At 35.9% G+C, this 26,283-nt stretch overlaps 1 protein-coding gene across 4 annotated transcripts in view; it reads left to right on the top strand.

Annotated features, from left to right (window-relative positions):
- PTPRM (protein tyrosine phosphatase, receptor type M) overlaps window positions 1-26,283 on the top strand; it is an 840,737-nt gene that overhangs the window by 486,868 nt on the left and 327,586 nt on the right. For all 4 annotated transcript variants that reach the window (XM_025365055.1, XM_025365057.1, XM_025365054.1 and 1 more), the window contains 2 exons: window positions 16,582-16,890; window positions 23,385-23,494. In XM_025365055.1, the coding sequence (XP_025220840.1) occupies window positions 16,582-16,890; window positions 23,385-23,494 (419 nt within the window). The remainder of the gene's footprint in view (window positions 1-16,581; window positions 16,891-23,384; window positions 23,495-26,283) is intronic.

Below are 26,283 nucleotides of genomic sequence, written 5' to 3'. Positions count from 1 at the left end.
ACACCAAAAGCAACGGCAGCAAAAGCCAAAATTGACAAATGGGATCTAATTAAACTAAAAAGCTTCTGCACAGCAAAAGAAACTACCATCAGAGTGAACAGGCAACCTACAGAATGGGAGAAAATTTTTGCAATCTACTCATCTGACAAAGGGCTAATATCCAGAACCTACAAAGAACTCAAACAAATTTACAAGAAAAAAACAACCCCATCAAAAAGTGGACAAAGGATATGAACAGACAGTTCTCAAAAGAAGACATTCATACAGCCAACAGACACATGAAAAAATGCTCATCATCACTGGCCATCAGAGAAATGCAAATCAAAACCACAATGAGATACCATCTCACACCAGTTAGAATGGCAATCATTAAAAAGTCAGGAAACAACAGGTGCTGGAGAAGATGTGAAGAAATAGGAACACTTTTACAGTGTTGGTGGGATTGTAAACTAGTTCAACCATTATGGAAAACAGTATGGCGATTCCTCAAGGATCTAGAACTAGATGTACCATATGACCCAGCCATCCCATTACTGGGTATATACCCAAAGGATTTTAAATCATGCTGCTATAAAGACACATGCACATATATGTTTATTGTGGCACTATTCACAATAGCAAAGACTTGGAATCAACCCAAATGTCCATCAGTGACAGACTGGATTAAGAAAATGTGGCACATATACACCATGGAATACTATGCAGCCATAAAAAAGGATGAGTTCATGTCCTTTGTAGGGACATGGATGCAGCTGGACACCATCATTCTCAGCAAACTATCACAAGAACAGAAAACCAAACACCGCATGTTCTCACTCATAGGTGGGAACTGAACAATGAGATCACTTGGACTCGGGAAGGGGAACATCACACACCGGGGCCTATCATGGGGAGGGGGGTGGGGGGAGGGATTGCATTGGGAGTTATACCTGATGTAAATGACAAGTTGATGGGTGCTGACGAGTTGATGGGTGCAGCACAGCAACATGGCACAAGTATACATATGTAACAAACCTGCATGTTATGCACATGTACCCTAGAACTTAAAGTATAATAATAATAATAAAGAAAGAAAGAAAGAAAAAAAAAAGAAAGAAAAGTATTGCAAAGTCGTCTGACCTTGATGGGAAAATGGAGTTGATCCCACACAAAAACTATGTTTAGGGAAAAATTGACACTAAAATGGAACAAATTTGGTATCAAGATAAGAAGATAATTCAGCAGAGAGGTAAACTGCTCTTTACTAAAGGAGCAAGCTTGTTTTTTTTTAAGTTGTTTTATTTGGAACAGAAATAATTTCAAGTAAGAACCCGTGTTTTCCTTCTTTCTATCTTTTTAAAATAAAAGTGGTGGGTTCATTTTTCCTGTAGCATACCTCCTCCCGCCCTGCCATCCCAGTTGTCGGTGGGGTGCTGAGAACACACTCTTCGGCTAGAACTGAGTCTTCTGTCATCTCATTTCCCAAGCTTCCCTGGCAGATTAGCAGGATGGAAAACCTAGGTTTTAAATAAGAACTAACTTATCAATCATATGCTCTTTTAAACTGAGGAAGTTTTTTTTTTTTTTTTTTTTGAAGTTGTTGGTGAAAACATAGAAGGATAATTACAGTATAGCCGTCAATCTAGCAGAGTGGAGTGTGGTCTTTTCTGAAACGATTTGTGCGGTCTTGTAAACTTCAAACAGAAAACAGTCTAATCATAAGAAGATTGTAAATACCAAAATAGGAGGCTCTAAATAGGTAAAAAAAATATTTTAAATAACACTTACCTGCTTAGTATTAACTAGAGGTAATAGTTACATATAGGTAAAACTGAAATTGTATTTGATTCACTGTTTTCATCACTAATCACGTTACTTCTGTAGCAAAGAGTGAATGGTTTGGGTTCTCTTTTGCCCTGGGTAAAATATCAGTTCCAAACTTCCAAGGCTTTTTGTGGCTATCATAGCTTTATGAGGGTTACAAAAGGTCAAAACCCATTCCAAACCAATTTTTGACAGTTCTGAAAAACTGTGAAAATCATTTTGCCTCCTCCTGTTTTATATAGTCAGAAATAAATATCAAGGAAGTCTTTTACTGCAGACTCCTATTTGTTTCATACAACAGTTCCCTTGTAAAGTTCATCTATAGGATGAACTGCAGCCTGTTTGTTCCACTGTATAGAAACAATTCAAGATTCGAATTTTGAATGTAGCAGTGGCGCTCCTTCTGTAGTGATGAACTTTACACTTTGGAAATGTCACCAAGGAGCTCAGGCAAAAACCGAACAGTTCCAGTGGTGAGTGAAAGCCTTGTTTATAGTGCGTGTGACTTCCTTAAAACGGAAAAGCACAGCAGAGATGTGAGTCACAACACGGAAACTTGGAAAGGCTTTTCACAGAAAATAGGTAAACACTGCAGAAAAGGAGGTATTTCTAGAGTTGATTTATGAGACAAAGGAACTGATCTAAATGTTCACTATGTATTACACTCTGCTAGTATCCTTTTACCAAATGTGTTAACAAATATAGGCATTTTCCAGGATAAAGATTCATGTTAATGGGATGAGATATGTAACTTGATTGTTACAGAATGCAGTAAGACATAGATAAACATAATAAACATATATATACTGGGTCTTGACCACGTTGTTTTTTGTTTTTTGTTTTCTTTCTTTTCTTTTCTTTTTTTCTTTTTTTTTTTTTTGAGATGAAATCTCGCACTGTCGCCTGGCCTGGAGTGCAGTGATACAATCTCTGCTCATTGCAACCTCCACCTCTTGGGTTCATGTGATTCTCCTGCCTCAGCCTCCCAAGTAGCTGAAACTACAGGCGCACACTGCCACACCCAGCTATTTTTTTGTATTTTTAGTAGATACGGGGTTTTACTATGTTGGCCAGACTGGTCTCGAACTCCTGACCTTGTGATCCATGCACATCAGCCTCCCAAAGTGCTGGGATTACAGGCGTGAGCCACCACGCCCTGCCAAGTCTGTGAGTTTTTATTGCAACTAAGAAGGAATAGTCACAAGGGGATTTGATTTTGAACTAAGACTGAAAGGAATTGAAGACTACTTTTTGGCAGATAAAAAGATGCTGCCTTTTGCATATTGGATCAGTCTGAACAGGGATACTAATTTTGGAGGGAGGACCTTATTCGAAGTCCATCAGATAGATTTGCTTGACTGGTATGGAAACCAAGAAGGGCTCTGCGATCACTTTCATAGTTGTGACTTATTAATGGGAAGACTCTTTATTTCGGTCAGATGATAAGAGTATGAATTAGAAGTCCTTTGATTGTTGCAGATGAACTGTCACATCAGGAAGGCATTCTGGCAGTGGCTGGAGGGACAGATACGTTAGCAGGGAGTAACTTGCATATGAACCTTGGAGAAAATGTAGTTTAAGTGTGAATATGAATATTGAACTCTGGTAAATGAGTAAATGGTATTAGTTTCCTAACAAAAAACAAAAAACCTTCATACACTCCTGTCAACATGCATACCTCATAGTACATTCACTTTTTGAGGCTTGGTTCGTCGTAAGTTCTGAAATTGTTAATTATAAATATATTCTCTAAGGACTTTCAGTGTGCACAGCATATACGTATATCCGGTAGAAAGCATATCTTTTTATCATGAAACTTACATAAACATAAACCTTGTAGATTTGTGTATTTTTGTGGTAGTTTTCCAACAGGTGAAAATAAGTGTCTTGAGGAAGGAAGGGGGCTCTCTTTTCTAATTGCACAGAGGTACCACATGAGTTAACTGTGGCCTTGGATGGTCACCTGCCTGACTGCTCTCTTCCTCCTGATGTGACAGCCCTGAGTTCCATTTCAGATCTAGCGCTAAGTTTCCAAGAATGAGATTCAGAAGTTTGGGTGAGGGGAGGGGGAGCAACAACCGTACCCAAGTGTCAGAGCCAGGCTGCACTCAAGCCTGAAGCTCAGCTTTTAGGAACCAAGGTCTAGTTTCAGGGATAAGAATACAACTGTTAGGAAACCTATTATCGTGTGTTTCGAAGGAGGGTTGCTTTGTAATTCTTTTCAAGTCAGAGGACTCCATCCCATGGGGGTATCTATGGAACTACTGAATCTTTAATGATGTATGATCTTGCTTCCTTTAAGTCTGCCTGGTTGTAACCATTGTACGTCTCTCAGAAGAACCAAGATATACTGTTCTCCAGGAAGGAAATCTCAAAGAGCCAACAATCTTTCTAGGATATTCATGCCTTTCCTATAATAATGTTTTCTGAAGTTATGTAATATTTGATACAAACAAAGGACATATGTAACCTACATAAATTGTGCAGCATAGCAATAATCAACTTCCCATCTTAAAAACAGAATATTTCTAGAACCTTTTCTGCTAATTGTAGTCTTCTGCTCATTTTATCTCTGTGTCTCCAGGACAGAGGTAGCCAATCTCTTCATTTTTATGTAAATTTTTCCTTTGTTCTTCTCTTACTTTGTTATTAAAACAGTTTTATCGCATACATAGGTATTCTTAAACCATTTCCTTTTGCATGTTTTTCAGTTTTATAAGATTGCGTCATAGTAGTCCTGTGGGACTTGGTTTTTTTTATTCAATACTATGTGTTTCTGAAACACAATATATAGCTCTTAGCTATAGCTAATTATGTAGTCTAACTTTGCATTGTAGGGATATTTATCTGCTTTTGGCTCAGTAAATATTTGGATTGTTTCCTTGCTTTTCTTTTTTATTCTTTTGATAATAATGCTGGTAAACACATTTCTGCTCATGTCTGCTGGTGCCCACTGGGAAGAATTTCTCTAGGAATGCATTTTTCAAACCCTGTAGATGCAGCATGAAATGTATTTTCATTGTTACGTAGTTATGACATGATACAATCTATATCTTTTAACTTAAAATGCATTTTTATGTTTCTTTTCTATTCTCTTTGATTAAAACAAATGCCACTGTGATATGACCTAGGGATACAGCCTGCACTCTGAAAAAGCCCTCCTCCAAGACAGCACTTCTCCGACTTCAATGTGCAGGTGAAGATTCATCTTCAGGAGGTCAGAAGTGGGGCCTGAGTATCTGCGTTCCTAGTAAGCTTCCAGGGGATGCTGCTGTGCTGGTGTGAGAACCAGCACTACTTTGAATAGGCTCTAGGCTGTTCTCAAATTTCTCTGATGACTGGAATCACCCAGGCTGCTTATGATACAAATCCTGGGACTTCATTGCAGGCCCAACAAGTCTGTATCTCTGGGGATGAGGCCTAGAGAGCTTTATAGGGTCACGTGTTGCATAATGACATTTTGGTCAACCACAGACTGCATATACAACTGTGGTCCCATATGATTATAATACCATGTTTTCACTGTACCATTCCTATGTTTAGATACACAAATAATTACCGCTGTGTTTCTGTTGCCTACAGCATTCAATACGGTAACATACTGTACAGATTTGTAGCCTAGGGGCAGTAGGCGGCAGTCTAAACATGGCTGTGGAATAGGCTCTACTGTGTAGGTTTGGGTAAATGCACTCTATGATGTTCACACAATGAAATCACCTGACAATGCATTTCTCAGAATGTATCTCTGTTCTGGGGCGATGCATGACTGTATTTTTGAAAATATGCCAGGTTATTCTTCTAAGTGAAAAAGCACTATTCTAGAATATATGCCTAAGAATATAACAGCTGGGTTGTATTCTAAGGTTAGCTTTACAAGATGATGCCAACTTGTGTTCCATAGTGGCTGTACCAGTTCCCACTCTCATTAATGATGTATAACACGTTGCTGCCAACAATCAGTATTACCAGACTTTCTAATTTTTGTGAAACTGATGGGTATAGCATGGAATTTACTGTGACTCTAATGGGCATTTCCCAGATTAGTATTAAGCTTGAGCATGTTTTCATGTTTGTGGTCTGTAATTTTCCTCTTCTTCAGAAGTCCTGTTCTTTTACCAGCTTTTCTTTTGAGTTGTCATCTTTTTCTTGTGATTGGTGGAAGTTCGGTATATAATCAATATCTCTCGTTTGTTTAGTGGTTGCCAATGTCTTCTGTTCTGTGGTTTGCCTTTTACTTTTCTACTAAATACCTCTTTATAACTTCTGTCTTCATTGTGTTTGGTTGTTTTCCTTTCTTTACAAGAATAAGGTTATAGCTTAGGTTTTCACTTTCCTTATGATACATTTGATAAATATGTTTTTACTTTTAATGTAGCATAAATTTGAACTTTTCATTGATAGTTGGTGCTTAAGAACTATTTCTTTGCCCTGTAATCAGAAAAAATAATCCCCTACATTCTTTAGTTTAAAAAATTAAATTTCAGTTTTTATGCTTCTAATTGAGTCGGAATTGATTTTTGTGTATGATACAGGGTAGGAATCCACTTCTAGCACCACTTGTTTCCCCCAGGAATCAGAAACGCCACCTCTATCATATAGAACATCAAGATTTCTGTTGTGCTTCATGTCTGTTCTTTCAGCAATACCACACTGTGTGGTTACTGTAGCTTTTAAATAACTCTTGGTATCGGATAGAACAAATTTTCCTGCCTCATTCTGCTACAGAGTGTTCTATTTGGGGACCTTTGCACTTATTTATTTACTTTAGAATCAATTTATCAAGTTCCTTAAAACTGATTAGGTTTTAACTGAAATTGTAGTGATTCTATAGATTAGCTTGGGGAGAACTGACACCTTTACCATATTGAGTCTGCCGTTCATAAACATGGTATAACTCCAATTATTTTGATCCTCACTAATGTCTTTCAATGAGGTTTTGGATTTTTATCTGTTATTGGTGTCTTGTAACATTTATTCCTGGGCTCCTTGTATCATTTGATGTTGTTGTAAATGAAAAAAAATTCAGTGATGTTTCAGTTTGATAATACACAAAAATGCAGAGGATTTCAAAATTAATCCCATATTTGGTCACCTTGCTAACATTTGCTTTTTTGAATAACTTGTAGGTCCTGCTGTGTGCTAAGCCTGTCACATTGTCTGCATATAATTAAAGTGTTGTTTTTTCTTGTTTCATTCTTATACTTTTCATTTCTTACTGTACTGAATAGAACCTCCAGGAAAATGTTGTAGTGAAACAGCTTAGATTTATTTTTTGTAAATAGATTATGGCACGATGTTGATTTTACTTTTAATTCTCTGGGCATTTTAATAGACAAGATTTTATTTACATGTGTTGTCATTACTAGTATATACTAGTAGTAATATACACTAGTAATACTATATATTATATATGTATTACTGATATATTACTAGTATATATATTATACTAGTATATATTGGTATAATATACTAATATATATTAGTATATATATATTACTAATATATATATTATATAGTATATATTACTAGTATATATATTACTACTAATATATTACTACTACTACTAGTGGTAGACTTCTATCTAGCACTTTTCTGTTTGCTTTCTGGTTTTTCCTGTTTTTCTACATTTCCCCTCACCCCTTGCCTTTTTTCTTTTCTTTTGTTTTTTTCCCATAATTGACTGAAAGAACTTATTTTCTTTAGATGAGTTACTTGTTACTGAAGGTATTATCCTATGGCTATCTGTATAGTGATTACCCTAAAGAGTTTGCCTTGCATACTGAAAGTCTGTAGTTAGTATCTTAAACTTCCCTTCCCAGTGTTGGAAAGATCTTACAACACTGTAACTCTGAGCATTGCCCTACCTGTGTGTTTGCTCTTGTTGTCGGCAGTCTCATTCTGTATATAAAAAGCTCTAAAATTAGACAGTATTGTTATTTTACAAACATAAGTTATGTTTCTTTGCTGACCATTTCTTCTAGCATCTCAGACCTTCTTTCAAAACTCATTTTTCTTTTTGAAGGTGATCCTTTATTGCAGGTTCATTGGTAGTAAGTTCACTCAGGTATGATTCTTTAAAATTAGCTTTATTTTGTCTTGATCCTTGAATGATATAGTTTTGCTATGTATATAGTTCTAAGTTGACATATTCATATTCATATTTTCTCTTTGTACTTTGAGTATTTTATTCCCCTGTTTTTTTGCCTTCCACTCTCATTGTTGAGAACTCTTTGGTCAATCTGCCATTACTTTGTAGGTGATGTGCTTTTTCTCTCTAGATGCTTTTGAGATCATCTCTTTATTTTGGTGTTGGTGGTTTAACTACATTATATCTGAATGTGGAATTAATTTAATTTTTCTATCTTTTGTATATGTTATACTTTCTGTATCTTCCCACTGATATCTCTTGTCAGTTCTGGAAATTTCTCAGACATTATGTCTTCAGTTAGTGCCTCTCCTCTGTTCCCTGTGTTCTGCTTCTGGAATGCCAAATTAGACATAGATATACCCTGTAATTTTGCCCTCTATCTTTCTTTCTTATTTTCTGTTATGTTCCTATTTCTGTTTTTCTGTGCTACATTCTAGATAACTTCCTCTGATCCATTCACTACTTCACTAATTCTCTCTTAAGTTGTGTCCAATCTTGCTGTCTAGTTTTATACAGTACATAATTAATGTCCTATCCATTGAGGTTTTTGTTTTATTTCAACAATATTATTCTTTCTAAAAGTTACATTAGCTGTTTTTAAAATTGGTCATTTTCAGTGACGTATTACATACTCATTTTTGTAATTACATTTTTAATTTTGGAAGTGGCACGCAAATTTTAGATTCTGAATCTGGTCATTTAAGTGATGTGAATCTGTTGTGTCTTATCTCTGTTGACTCTCTGTCAGGGCATCTTGTTTTCTGTTATTTTTGTTAATCTTTACTAGTGAGCTTATATTTGGGTGGGCTTTATTTGTGAAAGTAGGAGGCCGATATTTGTGGATCAGTTTGTTTATAGGTTTGTATTTGTGTTTGCTGGAATCAGGAGATGGTACTGACTGTGGATACTTTACACACTGTTATTTGTCTGAGATTAGCTTGGGAACATCATATTTGGCTTCCCCGCCCCTGGCCCGTGGCTTCATCTTTGGATTCCGGTGCTGATGTAGACAACTAGAGTTCCACCTTACCCTTTGTTTTGGACAAGGGACATGTTATAAGGTATATATGCTGGAGACACACTACATCCTATGCAATTAAAAAGATGTCTTATACTGGATCTAGTTGTTTTCAAATGGGAGAGTCCTTGAGAGTAAATGGTATGCCATTCTGTTGTAATCAGAAATTGTAATAATTACTTTATGGATGTATTGTTCATTTAGTAATTATTTGATGAGTTTGAATATTTTGTTTTCATACAAACACAATAATAATATGATATAATGAGTGGTGGTTGGGAGAAATTCTTAACGTGAACCTTTGTCAAATACAGTTGCTATAGCCAAAGAAAGAAATAGTTCTATGTATTGTAGATCTCTATTTCAAATACTATCCCAAATAAATGATGCAACTCATAATCGCACATTAGGGATGGTTGCAGTGGCTCATGCCTATAATCCCATCTCTTAGGGAGGCCAGGGCAGGAGGATCACGAGGTCAGAAGTTCGAGACCAGCCTGGTCAACATGGTGAAACTCTGACTCTAAAATACAAAATTAGCCGGGCGTCATGGCGGACGCCAGTTTTCCCTACTACTCGGGAGGCTGAAGCAGGAGAATTGCTTGAAACCGGAGGTTGCAGTTACCTGAGATTGTGCCATTGCACTCCAGCCTGGGCAAAAGAGTAAAACTCCGTCTAAAAAAAAAAAAAAAAAAAAAAAAAAGATAAACGCACATTAGACTTTGTTTATTTACATTTAACTGGAACCATTACTTTAAGATCTGTCCTTCGGAGCCAGTATAGACCCATAGCCTTGAAATGCAACCTTTTTTAGCAAAAGAAAAAAAAAAGAAAAAAAGGAACATCTGAACATTGTTTTTATTTTGGAGAGAAGTTTGACATTATCTGTTTTACTTAGAGATATGTAACGTCTACAAGTCAACAGTCTCACTTTTAATGTGCACTAAGGGAAACTGTGGCCAGGAGGGCATATAGACATAGATGCTGCTCATAGCACTGCTTGTAATAGAGAAAAGGTAGACTCCGCTGTCTTTTCCGCAATAGGGGAATGGATAAGTAAACTGTGTTTTATTTAATGTAATTCTAGACACCAGTTAAACTAACATAGCTTCAACTCCATTATATCGAATGAAATCTCATGTTGCAAAAATAGTAGCATTTTTGAAAATTTTTAAGCATCCTAGATAAATGTAATAAAAGTACAAAAACATGTTTGGGAATGATAGATAATAACCTTTGAATAGTAAGTAGGAAGGTGGCAAAATTTTATAGCAGTAATATTTTATTTCTTTAATAAAAAGTGATCTGGAACAAAACATAAAATGTTAACGTTTGATATTAGTGGGTACACAGAATATTGTTTTATTTTATACTTTTCAATGGGTTTTAGAGGTTTTATTACTTAAAATTTCAGAAACCCTAAACACCAACAAAAAATTATTCTGTTTAAAATGAAAACATATTTCAATCATTGTGACACTTCTAACCTTATTTTTGTACAGTTCATCATTCAGGGAGAATAAAATATGACATGTTATTATTGAGTGCCCTGTCAATACCCACATTTCTTTATTTTGGAAAGTATCAACAGTAAATTTCTACCCCTCTTTTTCCAACCTCTATTCAATAACACTTTTATTTTTATGGATTTAGGGGTACAAGTACAGTCATGCAATATGGATATATGGCATAGTGATGAAGTCTGAACTTTCAGCATTCAGCAAGCTTTTTACTTAAAAATTTAAACTTTTCATTCTGAGCAAACTATCACAGGGACAGAAAACCAAACATCGCATGTTCTCACACATAGGTGGGAATTGGACAATGAGAACACTTGGACACCGGGTAGGGAACATCACACACCGGGGCCTGTCGGTGGGGGGAGTGGGGAGGGATAGCATTAAGAGATATACCTAATGTAAATGACGAGTTAATGGGAGCAGCACACCAACATGGCACATGTATACATATGTAACAAACCTGCATGTTGTGTACATGTACCCTAGAACTTAAAGTATAATAAAATAAAAATAAAAATTTAAACTTAAAAAAAATTCTCAAAATATTTATCCTGAAAGATTTGGTGGAATTATTCTGAAACCAGGTACCTTGGATGACTAGCCCAGGGTCCACTATGGATTCTTTTACTTTATTTTTAAAATACACAAGCCAAACCAAGAACTAGCAAAGCATTTGGACATACTGCGTTACCTAACATTCAGCATTACGTAACACCGCTGGGGAGTGCTGCCTCTAGGCTGTCAGTTGTGGCCTGTTTAGAGTGTTATCTTCCCTTATCTGAGATCTGTGTTCTTACCATAAGTGTATATCTTAGTCATTTTATTATAGAAGATATTTCTGCGTGTTTGCCATAACATGTGAATGGGAATTCCAGCTTTCAAATATGATGCAAATTTAAATGATTAGTTGTTTAAATTTTAAACTTAATAATTTAAATTAAATTATTTAGTTGCTATGTGGGTAATCTATTTCCCAGCAAGATTGGGCAGTAGTTTACTTACCTTTACAATTTAGGCGGAGTTCAAACCAACATTTGGAATACATGAAAGACATGGTGAGACTATGTCCATCTTAAACCAGGAAATGAAGTAGAATGATTTTGTGTAGACTTTGGCATTGTTACACTTTCCTTCATTTATTCTGTAAGACTATTTTTTTTCCTTCTCTTAAATGAGTACTGTTTTTGAAATTTGGCCTATTTGTTAGGAAGATACTATTCTCCCTTATAGAGGATTGTATGATTTATTTAAGAAAAGCAGATTGTTTCCAAGGGCATTTTTTGATTCTGATTATGATAAAATGTGAAAACTATTAATGTGCTATCTATGAAAAGTATTCTGGAGGAAAAATATATTCAAATTTATATAATTCTTAGGATAAGTTTGAATTCATTCCATTACATCACCATTACATAGATGCCTGTAGGGCAGTGTAAATTAAAGATTTAAATTGTATTCCAGCAATTTCAGCTTGACTGACAAGGTACTTTTTAAACTCTGGAAAGCACTGACCAATTGAAAGCCTTTAACTACTTCACCTAAAAACAAGGCCATGTACCCAGAATCGTTGCTGCTTAGGAATACTGAATTTTGGGGTAGGTCACTATAATATTAGTTACTCAGACCTTTGCTCTGATTTCACTAAATAGTAAAGGGAGCTATTGCTTTATTATTTTGTCACCCTGTAGTGTGACTGGTGAGGCAGAAGTACAATAGCTGGAGGTCCTGAAGGGGCCCACCATGCCATTCTGGTTGTTATTCCCTTTATTGTAATAGACCTCCGTAGAGTTCATGGAGAGGTAGAAAAAAGAAACCTGTTAGTGGGAGCATTGGTTGTAATCTATGTTTTTGATTATCAATGACAGGATCCTAAAATTACACCCAAATATCTCTCACAGGTTCTGAAATTGAGTTTCTGAAAAAGCACTGTAGTAGTAATAGAAGGTAAAGTGCAGAGTTCCAAAGAAATGAGCTGTGAATTGAACCTGCAATGGAAATTGATCCTATCAGTCAGTTTTTGCCCTTGTTCATAGAAAAATAGGACCGAATGTAGAAGGAGCCAGGATCACTGATTAAATAGGATGCTGAAGTGCTGGAGGCTAGAAGTGGGCTTGCTGGTCCCTTAGGTCAGGACTGCAACTGTCAGACTTCTCTGCTGGAAACCTTGCTTAAGCTGGCAGAAAAAGAACAGAATGAAAAATGCTGCAGGCATCAGTGGGAGAGTCGGTAAGAGCTCACTGACTGAGCTTCCGGCACGCTTCTCCGTAGGGAGGCCATTCTCATCTCTTATCATGAGTCAGTGGGCCCACAGTGGACCGCTTGGCCTCATGATTCATGCCAATGGGGCCTGTCATGATACCTTTTCAGGGAAGCAGGGAGGCATCAGTGTGGTCAGAGGGTGTGAGTGTGAAGAAAAATGGCCTTGGAATCAATTCCATTCTCAGTAGCATCTTCAGGATTATGAGGAAAGAGGAGAAATTTCCTACAACTAGTGGTCCTATGAATACAATTTGTCACCCTGTTATCTAACTGTAAGAGATATATATTGTGCACATAGAATGCTTGTAATGCCATGTCAAGTTTTTGGGGGGCAGTGTTTTTATTCTACTCCAGAAATGCAGTGTGAGTTGAAATTAGCCTACCAAAATTACACATTTCTAGTTATGAAGTTGCCATTTGTTTCCTACAGTGTGATATATTTCTACAGTGATGCCCTTCAGAGTGTTCAGTGATCATCAGTATAACTCACTAGAGTAAATGTCCCTGTGGAATGCCTCATTCACAGTTAGCAGCACACTAATGGAAATCGTTCTGCAGAAACACTGAAAACAAAGGTATTATAAAACACTAACTGAAGATGTAATTATTATAAATCCATTGCTGGATCAGAATTTAATTTTGCAGAATGGCAGAAAAAAAGTAAAAACAAAGAAGCATTGAAATCAGGCAGTTTGCTTAGTATGAGTTAAAAGAATTGTCAGATTTCCTTAGTCATTGGTCATAGCCTATCAACACTTATCATTAAAGGAGGCTGCTCTCATAGGTACATGGTAGCACATGGCATTTCATTTATGTTATTGTATGTATCTGCTTTACCAGCCATTTCCCCAACTCACTTAACTTTGCCTTTGGACCCTGGTAAGAGCAAATGACAGTACTCCATCTGAAGTGGACCATATCCCTGTGTCATGGCGTTGATTTAACTTATCCTGTAAGCTTTTGACAAATGAGAATCAGAGTCAAAGAGGCCTTCATCCCTATCCTATGTTGATATGACCCTTCCTACCCCTGTTGATATTGACCCTGCCATGGTGATAGCAACAAATTAGTAGACACAGCAGAACTACGGACCATAGTCAAAGGCTCACAGAGGGCACAAAGGAAAATACTCTGCAAAAGCTTCTGTAAGATAGTTTTGCTTTGGTTAACTGTAGTTTTGCTTTGAGGTAAAGATGCAAGCCAGTGAGTGCCACTCTCTTTTCATCTAAGATTTAGACCTCATACAGCCTCTGTCTCCTGTCTGATTACCACTCATGACAATAGGCAATTTAGAGCCTTTGTCATAGAAATGATTGTTTTGTGTTATGCTTAGCTATAGTACTTGGCAAATGTATGGGAAATCTGAGACTTAATTTTACCATGATGGAATTCTAAAAGGTACTTACAGAGAAAGGGAGCATGCATTTCAAGACTACTTGACCGGTAGACAGAAGCCTTTGTCTTTACTCCTGCGTTTTAATTTAAGTATATAGTTTCTTGGATAAGAAATACCGAATGATGCAGACTTACTTATGGAGAGAAAAAAAGTTTTCCATTGAAATTAAGTTAGAACTGTACTTCTTGTTTAAACTAATATCTGAAGCCTTTAGTCATTTTGTTAGTCAGTAAAACTGATGAAAACCTTAGGAAAACGCATTAGAACAGTCCTGTGATGAATAGGAGGCCTGGGATTAATAAGGAAAAGGGCAGAGGGACACTTGTTGATCTGTTTGTGTATAAGGGATCTGGAGGTTATTAGAAGTTTTTATGAACATTCAACTAATGAAGCATTGTATAAAATTATACATTTCCGTTAAGTTGTAAAAGTTACTAATCTGGAAAAAAAACCTTCAATGTTATTTCTAAATAATTTTATTTATGGCATTTTCCCTACAGAAGTAATTTAAATATGAAAAATTAATTTTGTAATAAGGAACATTCCATGAGAATGCCACTCACGATTTCTTGGAGGAGTTTTCATCCTTGGTTCTTACATTTATTACAGGACAGAGTAACATGAGTGATCTTTATTAATCCCATTTTATGATTACAGCAGATATCTGGTAAATTCTGCATTGCATATTTCATATTATTCCACTTTAAACATTTTCATTTGTTAGAGGTTGCAGGTAAAAAGGGGGGATTTTAAGTTCTCTCTATGGCATAAATGATGGAGAAAACAGACACAAAGAATTTATGCGCAAATAGGAGTCAAGAAGTGAACTTCAACAATAGTCCAGACAAGTTTGCATCGCCCTGAAGTGCAGACCAGGCTCTCTGGTACAGCTGAACCGGGGAATATGGCCTTGACCCTCTCTTCTATGGAATTAGCAGGAAAAGGGAGAAGACTTCCTCCAACACTTTTGACTCAAGTTTAAATACATTGGATCTTTATTATATTGTACATTTTTGGGTCATGTTTTAGGTGAAGTCTTAGTATCTTTCGTATCCTAATTTCTTCTTATTTGATTCTCTTTAGTTTGGTAAAGACCAACAATGGAGTGGGGGCAGCATGATTTGTAGTTGTCAGATCCAAATTCGAGTGCCACAGCAAACCCCGACCCTGATCAAGTTATTGAGCCTACCTTGGTCACAAATTTTGTCTCTATATATTAGAAATAAAAATATTTACAGGATTATTGTAAGGAATAGGAAATATATAGAAAGCAACTCACACATAGTAAGTGTGCCATAAACTGTAGCTTTTATATCTCAAGTTTATTGTCCCTTCTCAATTGTAGATCTCTTTACGTTCATATTTGGTGGGCACACTTCAGACGAACAAAAATCAAAATTATGAATCAAATGACCTCTGGATGTATAACACAAAACATTTTGGGTTAGGCTTTTCCTAAAACCCTGAATGCTAAATTTTTTGTAGCAGTGCATGGTACATTATAAGTGCTGGGTAAATGTTATTCACATAGTAGTATTTATTTTCATCATGATTTCATAAACAAATCTAAGCTTTCTCTACATATATTTTGTTTTAAACCATGCAAAAATGCTTATATTCTCTCCATGTCATTTAGATTTCTAAGCTTGAAAATGTACCTGGAGCTGGGGCTAAAAGAAGAATACTAAGAAATTGTCATGAATAGGCAAGAATTACTTTAGAATTGATTGCGTGGAATTCTGTTCGGATTGAAATTTGGAAACACCTGTTCTGCTCAGAAGTTTATGCTCTCTTATTATATTATTTCATGGATAATTCTCAAGCTTTTTCTCTTATGTTTTCCAATTACATAATTATAAATTAATGCTTAAAGAAAAAACACATGTATCAGTATTAAGATTGGTTTATTTATTCAGAGACCCAGAGGAAAAGAGGCTTAAATAAGATAGCATTTAATTTTTCCTAATGAAAAGTTTGGAGGTGGGAAGGTCGGGGCCGGTATGGTCGCTCGGTGATATCAGAGACCCTGGCTCCTCCTTCATCAGTGCTTTGAATTCTTAACGTTTAAGTGCCTCATGGTTCACCGTGGCTGCCTGAGCTCCAAATGTCATATCCTCCATCCAGCTAATAGGAAAGAAGAAGGACCAAAGATGGTGAGCCCCTGCCTTGTAAGAACACCTCTCACAAACTGTTTTGGACATTTCATCTTATATACCATTCTTCAGAACTTAGGCACATGGCCATATCTATCTGCAGAAAATAATGGAAACTTTCATCTTTATTCTGGGTAGCCAAATGCCTAGCCAAGATTTAGGGATTTATTATCTAGGAAGAAGAGGTGTTGGGGACAACTGGGAATATCTGTGACCTTTGGGATTGACCTGAGCCTTTATCTTTCTTCTTTCTCATGTTTTCTTTTGTCTTCTTTTCTAAATAGATCCCATGCGAGGCCCAAGGAAACTGGAAGTAGTGGAGGTCAAATCTCGGCAAATCACTATCCGCTGGGAGCCATTTGGATATAATGTAACTCGTTGCCACAGTTATAATCTCACTGTCCACTACTGTTACCAAGTTGGAGGACAAGAACAAGTGCGAGAAGAAGTAAGCTGGGATACAGAAAACTCACACCCTCAACACACAATCACTAACCTGTCACCATACACCAATGTCAGTGTGAAACTGATTCTCATGAACCCAGAGGGCCGGAAGGAAAGCCAAGAACTCATAGTGCAGACAGATGAAGACCGTGAGTACCTTTGAATGATACGTTTATGTAAAACATGTTTTTTCAAAAAGCAACTTTTGTTTTGAGATCTTTGCTGTGAAGATGGAAGAAAGAACTACTTACATTGTAGAACAACACAAATGTGTATCTGTACTCTGTATTCTTAAGCACTGATTGAAAGAGGGAAAAGTGAGTAGAGATGTAGAAATGTCATTTTTTATTACTCATATAGTTACTTTCCTATGTATAATCATTCCATATTGCTCTCAATAGTTCTTCATTCAAGTTTTATTTCACTGGGCTAAAAAATTGTTGTTTCGGGTATTAGGTTATTTATATAAAATCATTGGACTGAAAGATTGTTATTTTGGGTATTAGATTATTTATATAAAATATTTATCTAAATATATTTAAATGGCATTCTGAAACATTTTTTATAGTTCAGATAAAATTTCAGCACAAAATAGAGCCTGCCCTTGCTTTTCAACACAGTCTTGAGAAACTAAGTTAGTGGTCATGAAATAGATCATTTTTCTCCACAGGAACAATGTTGAAACTGGATGTTACTTTAATAAATGACTACTTAACAAATAAACCGTGCATGTCACCAGTAACGCATCAAAAAAGCAAATATACAGGAAACCTCCATAATAACTTAAAACAGTAAAATTATGCTTTGAACCTCATAGCATGGATGTGAATGTTCCTTTACACAGATGATACGGGGAACCCTTGTATAAATAATAGCATATTCATATAGTACATAAAATACAGTGGTAGTGTATCATACATTTGACCTAAAAATCACTTTTCAGGCATCAAAATAAGTGACAAAGAACGTAGGAAGCCCATTAAACGAATGAACTATTTTTAAGAAAAATAGTTGTTTCACTTTTTGTTTCTTTATGTAACTGATAATGTAATTTTGACGATTGATTAAATCATGAGTTAAATGTTTAGAATACTTTATCATTTCATTTAAAGAACTAAAAAAGTATTTTTGAGTGTTTCTACCTACCCAGCACCTGCGTATTTCTGTAGAAGAAAAACGTAGAAGTAGCTAGAGTAGATGAGGAGCTCACTGCACAACCTCTCTCTCTTCTTGTATTGTCCATCAAGTCCTGCTTGTGTTGGTTCCTCTCAAGCAGTAGTTTGGGAGGGAGTCTAAGTTTGGTGGAAGCCCCTCAGTCAAGGCTGAGACTGGAAGCTCTATTTCTGTTTCTTCTAACTTTCTCTCATCTCCCAGAAGAGGAGAAGATGGTGTCCACATTGTCATCAAATCATGGCTGGCTCCTTCCTGCCCTACACGTCTCTATTGACTCTGGTCCTAACATCTGTTGTTTCTACTTCCAAAGTTTTAGATTGTTCTTTTCTGTCAGTTTCCATTGCCTGTATTTAAATCCTTATTATTTGAAATTTATATAATTGTTTCTACCTTTTCTTTGTGGTTCCAGCTTTTTTCTATTCTAATGCCCCTCTACTCACTCACTCACTAATCTTAAAAATACATTTTCATCTTGGCTCTCTCTTCAGGAGTCTTCAGTGGCTCTTCCACTTAATCTTCATTCCAGTGCCTTGGCTGTCAAGGTCTTCTATATTCTTGGCTCATATTCTAGGAGTAATAACTTCTCCTTCACAGCAGCTTGTTCTGCAAAGCCATCCCTGAGTGCTGGTCCCTGTGCCTGCGCTGTGCATCCTGGGCTCCCCATCGTTGCCTGATTGTTCTCCTTGGCCAGTCAGGGCCTCTCCTGGCCGCTTCTCAGGCTCGCCTACTCTGCTACCCGCTGAAGTTCTCCTCGTATTTCAGGTCCTTCACATAGCTGTCTCCAGCTCTTCAGTCCGTGTTACTCACATCCTTCTGACCTTATTTGTACTTCATAAGATCCTTATCTCTGACCCTCAATTTCCTGATCTGAGAAGTGAGAATAATAACAATTCTTAGATATATTAGGGGTAGAAGAAATTTACATGGAGAGCTGGTTGTAACTGTCAGAAAGGGTCCTTTCTTAGTGTTGTAATGATTCATGGCCACTCATTATGATTCTTCTTTGCTCCCTCATTATGTACTTATATGTATTTTTTCTTTTTATTGTAAACTATTTGACAAGAAGTACTGTTTTTGTTTTATAGCAATATGTGTGATATTGAGTAAGTAATAAACACCTCAGAATACCTTGTAAGTCTTTAAGTGAAATAATAAAGTATTGTTGATAAGCATTTAATTCATGTTTTAATAAACAATAATGGTCACATCAATGAGAGAAATAAAATGCAGTCACTTTCAGATACGTATTGCTGAAGCATGCACCTATTGAACACTATGGGTTTCAAACTGAGAACTATCTTGAGCCAGGAATTTTGTTAAGTTCCATCAAAACATGAGGACAGAATTACTTTGTTTGTTTTTTGTTGTTGTTGTTTGTTTAAATTATCTTGCTAGTCCCTGAAGCTGGAGCATGCATTACTTTGAAATAAAAATCTGTTGTTTTCCTATCACACTAGCATTTCTTAATTAGAAAAAACTTTAATTTCAAGTTATATTTCATAACCCCTCCAAAAAAAATACTTCAGAAAAGGCAGAGAGAAGAAAGAAATAGAATAATTGCCAAACAATATCCAGTTTGTAGAGAAAAGAATTGGGGAATCACTTTGTTTATCCATTAACAAAGGTTATAATTCATTGAACGTTGTGAGTTTCATTGTAGTATAATACTTTTATTGAAATATAGTTTATTTCATCAGAAATCATGTGGGAAAAAAATTTACCTTCTGTTAATGTTAGTAGAATCCTATATAGCCCAGGGATAAGTTGTACAAACATAGGTATTATGACTTTATATACCAGATCCTGCATTCCCAGAAATTCTTAAAATAAGTACTAGACCTAAGTTACTATGAGGTACTATCTTCCCTAACTTAATTAGTAGTATATTAACTATTTATTCATATTGTTTTAATTTACATTGTCTTTCCCAGATCATAAAGTGATTATCTGAATCCCCATTAGGGTTTCCTGTCAACTATTCTACTGCCGTCTATCACAGGGTCACCACCAGTACATTCTAATAAGTTCATCCTTCTGAGATATCCTCTGCCTAACTTGATTTTGAATACCTCCTATGTCATGTTACTGTTAGCATTTTCTTTTATACAAATTGAATAAAACAAATATTTGTTTTGTTCTTTTTTTTAATTAAAAAGAATGTTTTTTTTTTTTATTCTTTAAGTTCTAGGGTGTAACAAATATTTGTTTTTTCTAACTCTTCACCTTCCTTACACCTGCACATGGGTTAATACATATTTTCAAATAAGAAATATCATTGGCTGCTCTGCCTATGGAGTAGCCATTCTTTTATTCCTTTGCTTTCTTAATAAACTTGCTTTCACTTAAAAAGAAAAAAGAAATATCATCACAAAATAGAGTCACTCGTCTTAATTATCTTGATGCTGTGAGAAAACTGATGATGCCATCATCATAAACACTTTCAGGGTTAAGAGGAAGAGACTTAGCTGAGTTTTCTCAGGCATAGCCGGTTTTAGTTCAGCTTCTAATTATGATGAACATTTTAGTCTCAGAGCTTGGAATTCCAATGTTCTTAGAACTCACCTAGTGTTGTCATTTCTAATGTTTTTTGTTGCTTCAGCATAGTCGTATATAAATTTCAACATAGGACTAACAATTATTTTCATACTTATGTACTCTTTAGGGTTTGAATGTCAAAATTAACTTGGCTGGGTATAGTGACACATGTCCATAATCCCAGCACTTTGAGAGGCCAAGGCAGGAGGGGATCGCTTGAGCCCAGGAGTTTGAGACCAGCCTGGGAAACATAGTGAGACCCTATCACTACAAAAAGTAAAAATAAATTAGCTGGCATGCTGGTGTGTACCTATGGTGCCAGCTACTCAGAAGGTTGAGGTGAGAGATCACTTAAACCTGGGAGGTGGAGGCTGCCGTGTGCAATGGTAGCCCCACTGCACTCCAGCCCAGATGACAGAGCAAGACCCTATTTCCAAAAAACAGAAAATCAACTAATTCCAACTTCATTTTAGGAATGAGGCAAATGAGACCTAAAGAGGTTCAATGATTTGTCCAAATTGCATAATTTAATCATTAGGTAGTCTTAAATCAGAACCCAGGCCTCCCATATGAATCAGTATTTTTTTTCCCTGCCAAACAACACTTGACTTTAATTGGAATAACTGTAAATGTTCTACATTTGCATATAAGTAGCCCCTCATCTCAAAAAAAGGCGTACTATCTATGAGTCCTTTTGAAATTCTAGGCAGGCTTTCCAATCCGTGATAGCCTTAGCAGTCATTAAAAAACTAATCATACCCTCTCACAATCTAAAGCATTTTTTCCATCCCCCTTTAAAAAAGTTTATTGAGATATGTTTGTCCATTCACCATTTGATAAATATTTGGGTTGTTTTCACTTTTTGGGTATTGTGACTAATACTGCTATGTAGATTCATGGACAAGTTTTTGAATTAACATTTTTTTCACTTTTCCTGAGTACGTAGCTGGGAGTGAAATTGTTGGGTTATGTTGTAAATCTACCTGTGTTTAACCGATTGAGGCACTGCCAGAGTGTTTTCAAAGTAGCGGCATGACTTCACCTTCCCTCCAGCAGGGTATGCGGTTTCCGATTACTCTTCCTTCTTGCCAGCACTTGTCTTTTCATTATAGCAATGCTAGTGGGTATGAGGTGATATCTCATTATGGTTTGGATTTACAGTTTCTTGCTAGCTAATGATACTGAGTATCTTTTCCTGTGCTTATTGACTATTTGTCTTTTTTGGAGAAGTGTTTATTCAGGTCGTTTGCTCATTTCTAATTGTACTATTTGTTATCTTATTACTGGGTGTTAATATAGCTCCTTTTATATTCTAGATACAAATCTCTTATCGTATATATGATATGCAGAAACCTTCTCCCATTCTGTGTCTTGTCTTTTCTTAATAGTGCCCTTTGATACCCAAAAGGTTTTCATTGTGATAATGTACATTTTATCTAGATTTTCTTTCATTGCTTTTGCTTTTGGTGTCATGCCTAAGAAATTGTTGCCCGATCCAAGATCATGAAGATTTATTTATATGTATGCTTTCTTTAAGAGTTTTATAGTTTTAGTTCTTACAGTTAAGTCTTTAAACTATTCAGATTTAATTGTTATATATGGTGTGAGGTAGAAATCCAACTTCATTCTTGTGCATGTGGATACCCAGTTGTGCTAGTAGCATTGGTTGAAAAGATTATTCTATTCTCATTGAATTTTCATGGTATTCTTACTAAAAATCAATTTACTGCAAATGTAAGGGCTTCTTGAGTACTGGGATTCTCAGTTCGATTCCATATATATATGTGTGTGTGTGTGTGTGTGTGTGTATTTATGGAATCTGTAGCTTTGCAGTCAGTTTTGAAATCAGGTGAGTTCTCTCCGACCCAGTTATTGGTCATTAACTTCATCACCAAAAAATTTGATCATGCACCCCCAAATATATGCATATTTATAAACAGTATAGCTATTTTGTAAATAAGATAGACATACTAGTGCACTAAATTGTATATAACATGAAGCGTACTGAAACACTACATTTAAAATGATAATAGGATAAATAATATTTGTTAATTATATTGAATATTATTTTATAGAAAATTGGCAAATAACATCTTCACTTTTGTTAGATTTTTGCAAACTTATAAGAAGGTGTTATGTATTTTAAGTTTTGAAAAATGGCATCAAACTTCCCCCAAATCACATATAGTATTAACAAATAAAATAATGTTTAAAGACTATATTGTTATTTCGTCTATATCAACTTCTACTTTGTATTTTAATAGATATATTAGTACAGTAGCTCATATATTTTTTTGCGTGGTTTTATCATTCAGTGTTATGGTTATAACTTGAATCCATGTGATATATAACTGTTATTTACTTTCAGTCTTTTCAGTACTTTATTGTATAACATAACTTATTAAACCATTTGATTTGTTTCTTATTTATTATTATTTAAAAAATCACTGCTTTGTGAACATTTTTGTATATGTCTGCTGGTGCGTATATGCAAGAATTTTACTAGGAAATATACCTGCATGTGGGACCATTGGGTCATATGTTCTGTGCATCTTCAGCTTTACTAAATACTATTAATAATTTTCCAATGTGTCTCTACCAGTTTACACTCCCACAAGGAGTATGTGAGAATTCTCATCACTTCAAATCCTTCCTCATTTCTTTTGGAAGAGTAAAAACGTTTATTTAATAGATGGGACTGAGCTCTGTCTAATTGATTAAAGCTTTTAAGAAAAAAATGATAAAGTTGTTCTTTTAATCAGGACAGTGTAGCTAAAATGGTTTAAGGTTCCAGATTTTTAAAGAAAACTTGAGTATATGTGTGGACTATTAAAATCTTTTCTCTCAATAGGAGGTTAAAACCTACCAAGTCTAGAAAAATCTACTTTTTAATTGTTTATTACTTAAACATTTATTTCCTCCCACCCTCCTTTAGTCCCAGGTGCTGTTCCCACTGAATCCATACAAGGAAGCACCTTTGAAGAGAAGATATTTCTTCAGTGGAGAGAACCAACTCAAACATACGGTGTAATCACTTTATATGAGGTAGTATATATGTTTGTTAGTAATTTTTAATTAGAAATTCTCATGATAATGTAGGCTACCTAGTATTTTAAAATGCATAGTTACATAATATATTTTAAGAAGTTTAATGTTTTCAGTAGTTATAATGGTTGTTATATAGAAGAAAATTGTAAAAATAAGTTTTTGAATTATATATAATTTGAGGATTTAGCTTTACAATGAGTTGGACCTTTCCAGTTTATATGTTATTATATGTTAAGACACAGCATTACATTTAAGAATTATCTTTATTAAAAACAATAAGTATTTTGAAACATGCATTGATTATAAGACAAACATAGAATTCTATTCTTGATTAGCTATTAAATATTTTGCTACTGAATTATAGGAGGACACTGATTATCCAATTAGCAAAGTCAATAAATACTGTCTCAGGGCTAACAATAGAATAATGTCTTTTGGTTTCTTAGTATTACCAAAACATCCTTTCGACTTCTGTGACATAGTTTTGTCTACTGAGGCATATCAAATGGTTGAATGATAGATAGCAGAGAAGAATTTGATGAATTGTTCAAGGAAAAAAATAACAGCAATAACAGGGTGACATTCATCATCACATCTGTGCGAGCATCATTTCTCTATGCCTATTGTCATAGAAACAAGCAGCTGTGTTTTTTTAAGCTAGCATTTATTTGAATGCAAATTCAACAAAATTGTATGTTGTAAAGTTTCTAAAAATCGTGGCAAATTCTCCTATGGAACCTCTGCTAGAATACCTTTCAGAACTACTGACAAAAGCCTGTAAAGATGAGCTGTCAGACAGTGATCACTGGGAAACCCCTTCCCTGACCCAACTGGCCTCACGTTTATGTTTCCTTATAATTTTTGAAAATTGGTATTGAAACACATACAAAATTAATTCAAAGCTAAGTGAAGAAAGATAAAAAAGTTGATTTTTGTACTGTTATTGATGCTGTTCATTGGCTGCCTCATTGTAAAAGAATTGAATATTATCAAAATTCATGGCTCAGCTTTTATAGAGCTAAGTGTTATAAACAAATCAAACAAGTTCATATTTTTTTTCTCAGTGATGAAAATCTTTTAGTTTTTATTTTTGGCCCCCAAAATAAACTGAAACTAGGTCTCAGTTTCGAGGATTCTTACCTAGTAACAGGATTTTAAACTCGGAAACATATAATCTTTGAAATCAACTTTAATTTCCAAGCCGTAAGTTCATCTATCCTAAAAGCCACATGTTGCTATGTAGACAGACAGAAAACATTTAATAGAGTCTTTCTTTTTAATCCCACAAGAGATATATCTCTGTGTGGTAAGTCACTTCAACATGAAAACAATGGGAATAATAATTCAAAGGAAAAACCCATTAATCTCTCTGATTCTGCAGCCAGGGCTACCCAGCCGAACACTGATCTAAATACTACTACAATGGGGATGCATGAATGTGTCATAAGTCAGGGTTTTAAAAATCAGATATGTGTAAGTAGAACAGATTGGTTCAGTTTTCTAGGGACCAAAGGGGAAATATGTGATCCAGGCTGAAGTGATTAAATACAAGCTTTCTGCCCGACAAATCTTTCTCCCTTTCCCATGTTTCCTACAAGTAGGAAGGAAGGGAGTCCCCAGCTTCCTCCAGGTAGATCTTAGGTGGAGTCTCAGGAGGAGTTCTTCTTGAGCTGAGATGCACCTGTGAGCTGTGATTCACCCAGCCTATGCCAGAGTTTACAACAGGCACACACAGCTTCCTCCCGGAGCTAAAGATACATGTTGAACCAGACTCAGTCCCTCTCTGGAGAATCACAGACTTCTGAGACAAAATTATGCTAAGAAAATCAAACCTTTGCCCCAAAAGAAACAGGGACCATGGCAACAGTGTATTCTGTCATGGAATCACATTTGAATACTGGTAAAAACCAGAAGATGAGATAAATTGCCATGGTTGGAAAAAAGTTTAGTAACCAATGACACGGGTGTTTCTTTAAGGAAGGCAGCGCGCAGGATAATTTTTGAAGGAAAGAAGAAAGCACAGATGGAATATTGTTGATGTTTGTATTAGGCCGTTCTTGCTTGGCTGTAAAGAAATGCCAGAAGCTTGGTAACTTACAAGAAAAAGAGGTTTACTTTACTCATGCTTCTGCAGACCATTTAGAAGCATGGCACCTGCATCTGCTCCGGGCAAGGGTCTCAGGAACCTTACAATTGTAGCGGAGGCTGAAGGGGAGCAGGCACGTCACATGGCGAGAGCAGGAGTAAGAGAAAAGTGGGGGGTGCCACCCTCTCCTGTGAACTCAGAGCAAGAATTCACTCATCACCAAGAGGGTGGCATGAAGCCTTTCATGAAGGATCTGCCCCCATGACCCGAGCACCTCCAACACTGGGAATCTCATTTCAACGTGAAATTTGAAGGGGACAAACATCCAGACCATATCCGTGTTGGAAATGAATATGCTGTAGCTTTAGGTTATTCTCAGTTCTCTCTTTGCTTATTATGAAAGATACACAAAAGCATTAATGATAAAAAACGGCTGACAGCATTGTTTTTTCCAGGAGTTACAGCAGTTCACAGCCTTACTTCATTCTTCTGGTTTTCTTCCTTGCCTTCTCCTTTACACTCCTCTAACTCCATTCTCAGCCTTCCAGCACTAGCCTTGCCTCTCTGACCTCCTTGTCTTCATTCTGACTCAAGTCCTTCTCATACCTTACCTCTCCACCTCAGTCGTTTAATTTTATCAGTCATCTTCCTACAGCCTGGGTCTGATCATTACCCCATTACTCAATAGCTGTCAAAATCT

The sequence above is a fragment of the Theropithecus gelada genome, chromosome 18 (assembly GCF_003255815.1).
Source record: "Theropithecus gelada isolate Dixy chromosome 18, Tgel_1.0, whole genome shotgun sequence".
NCBI lineage: Eukaryota > Metazoa > Chordata > Mammalia > Primates > Cercopithecidae > Theropithecus > Theropithecus gelada.
The sequence above is the reverse complement of the archived record's forward strand: the minus strand, read 5'-3'. Positions and strand labels throughout refer to the sequence as shown.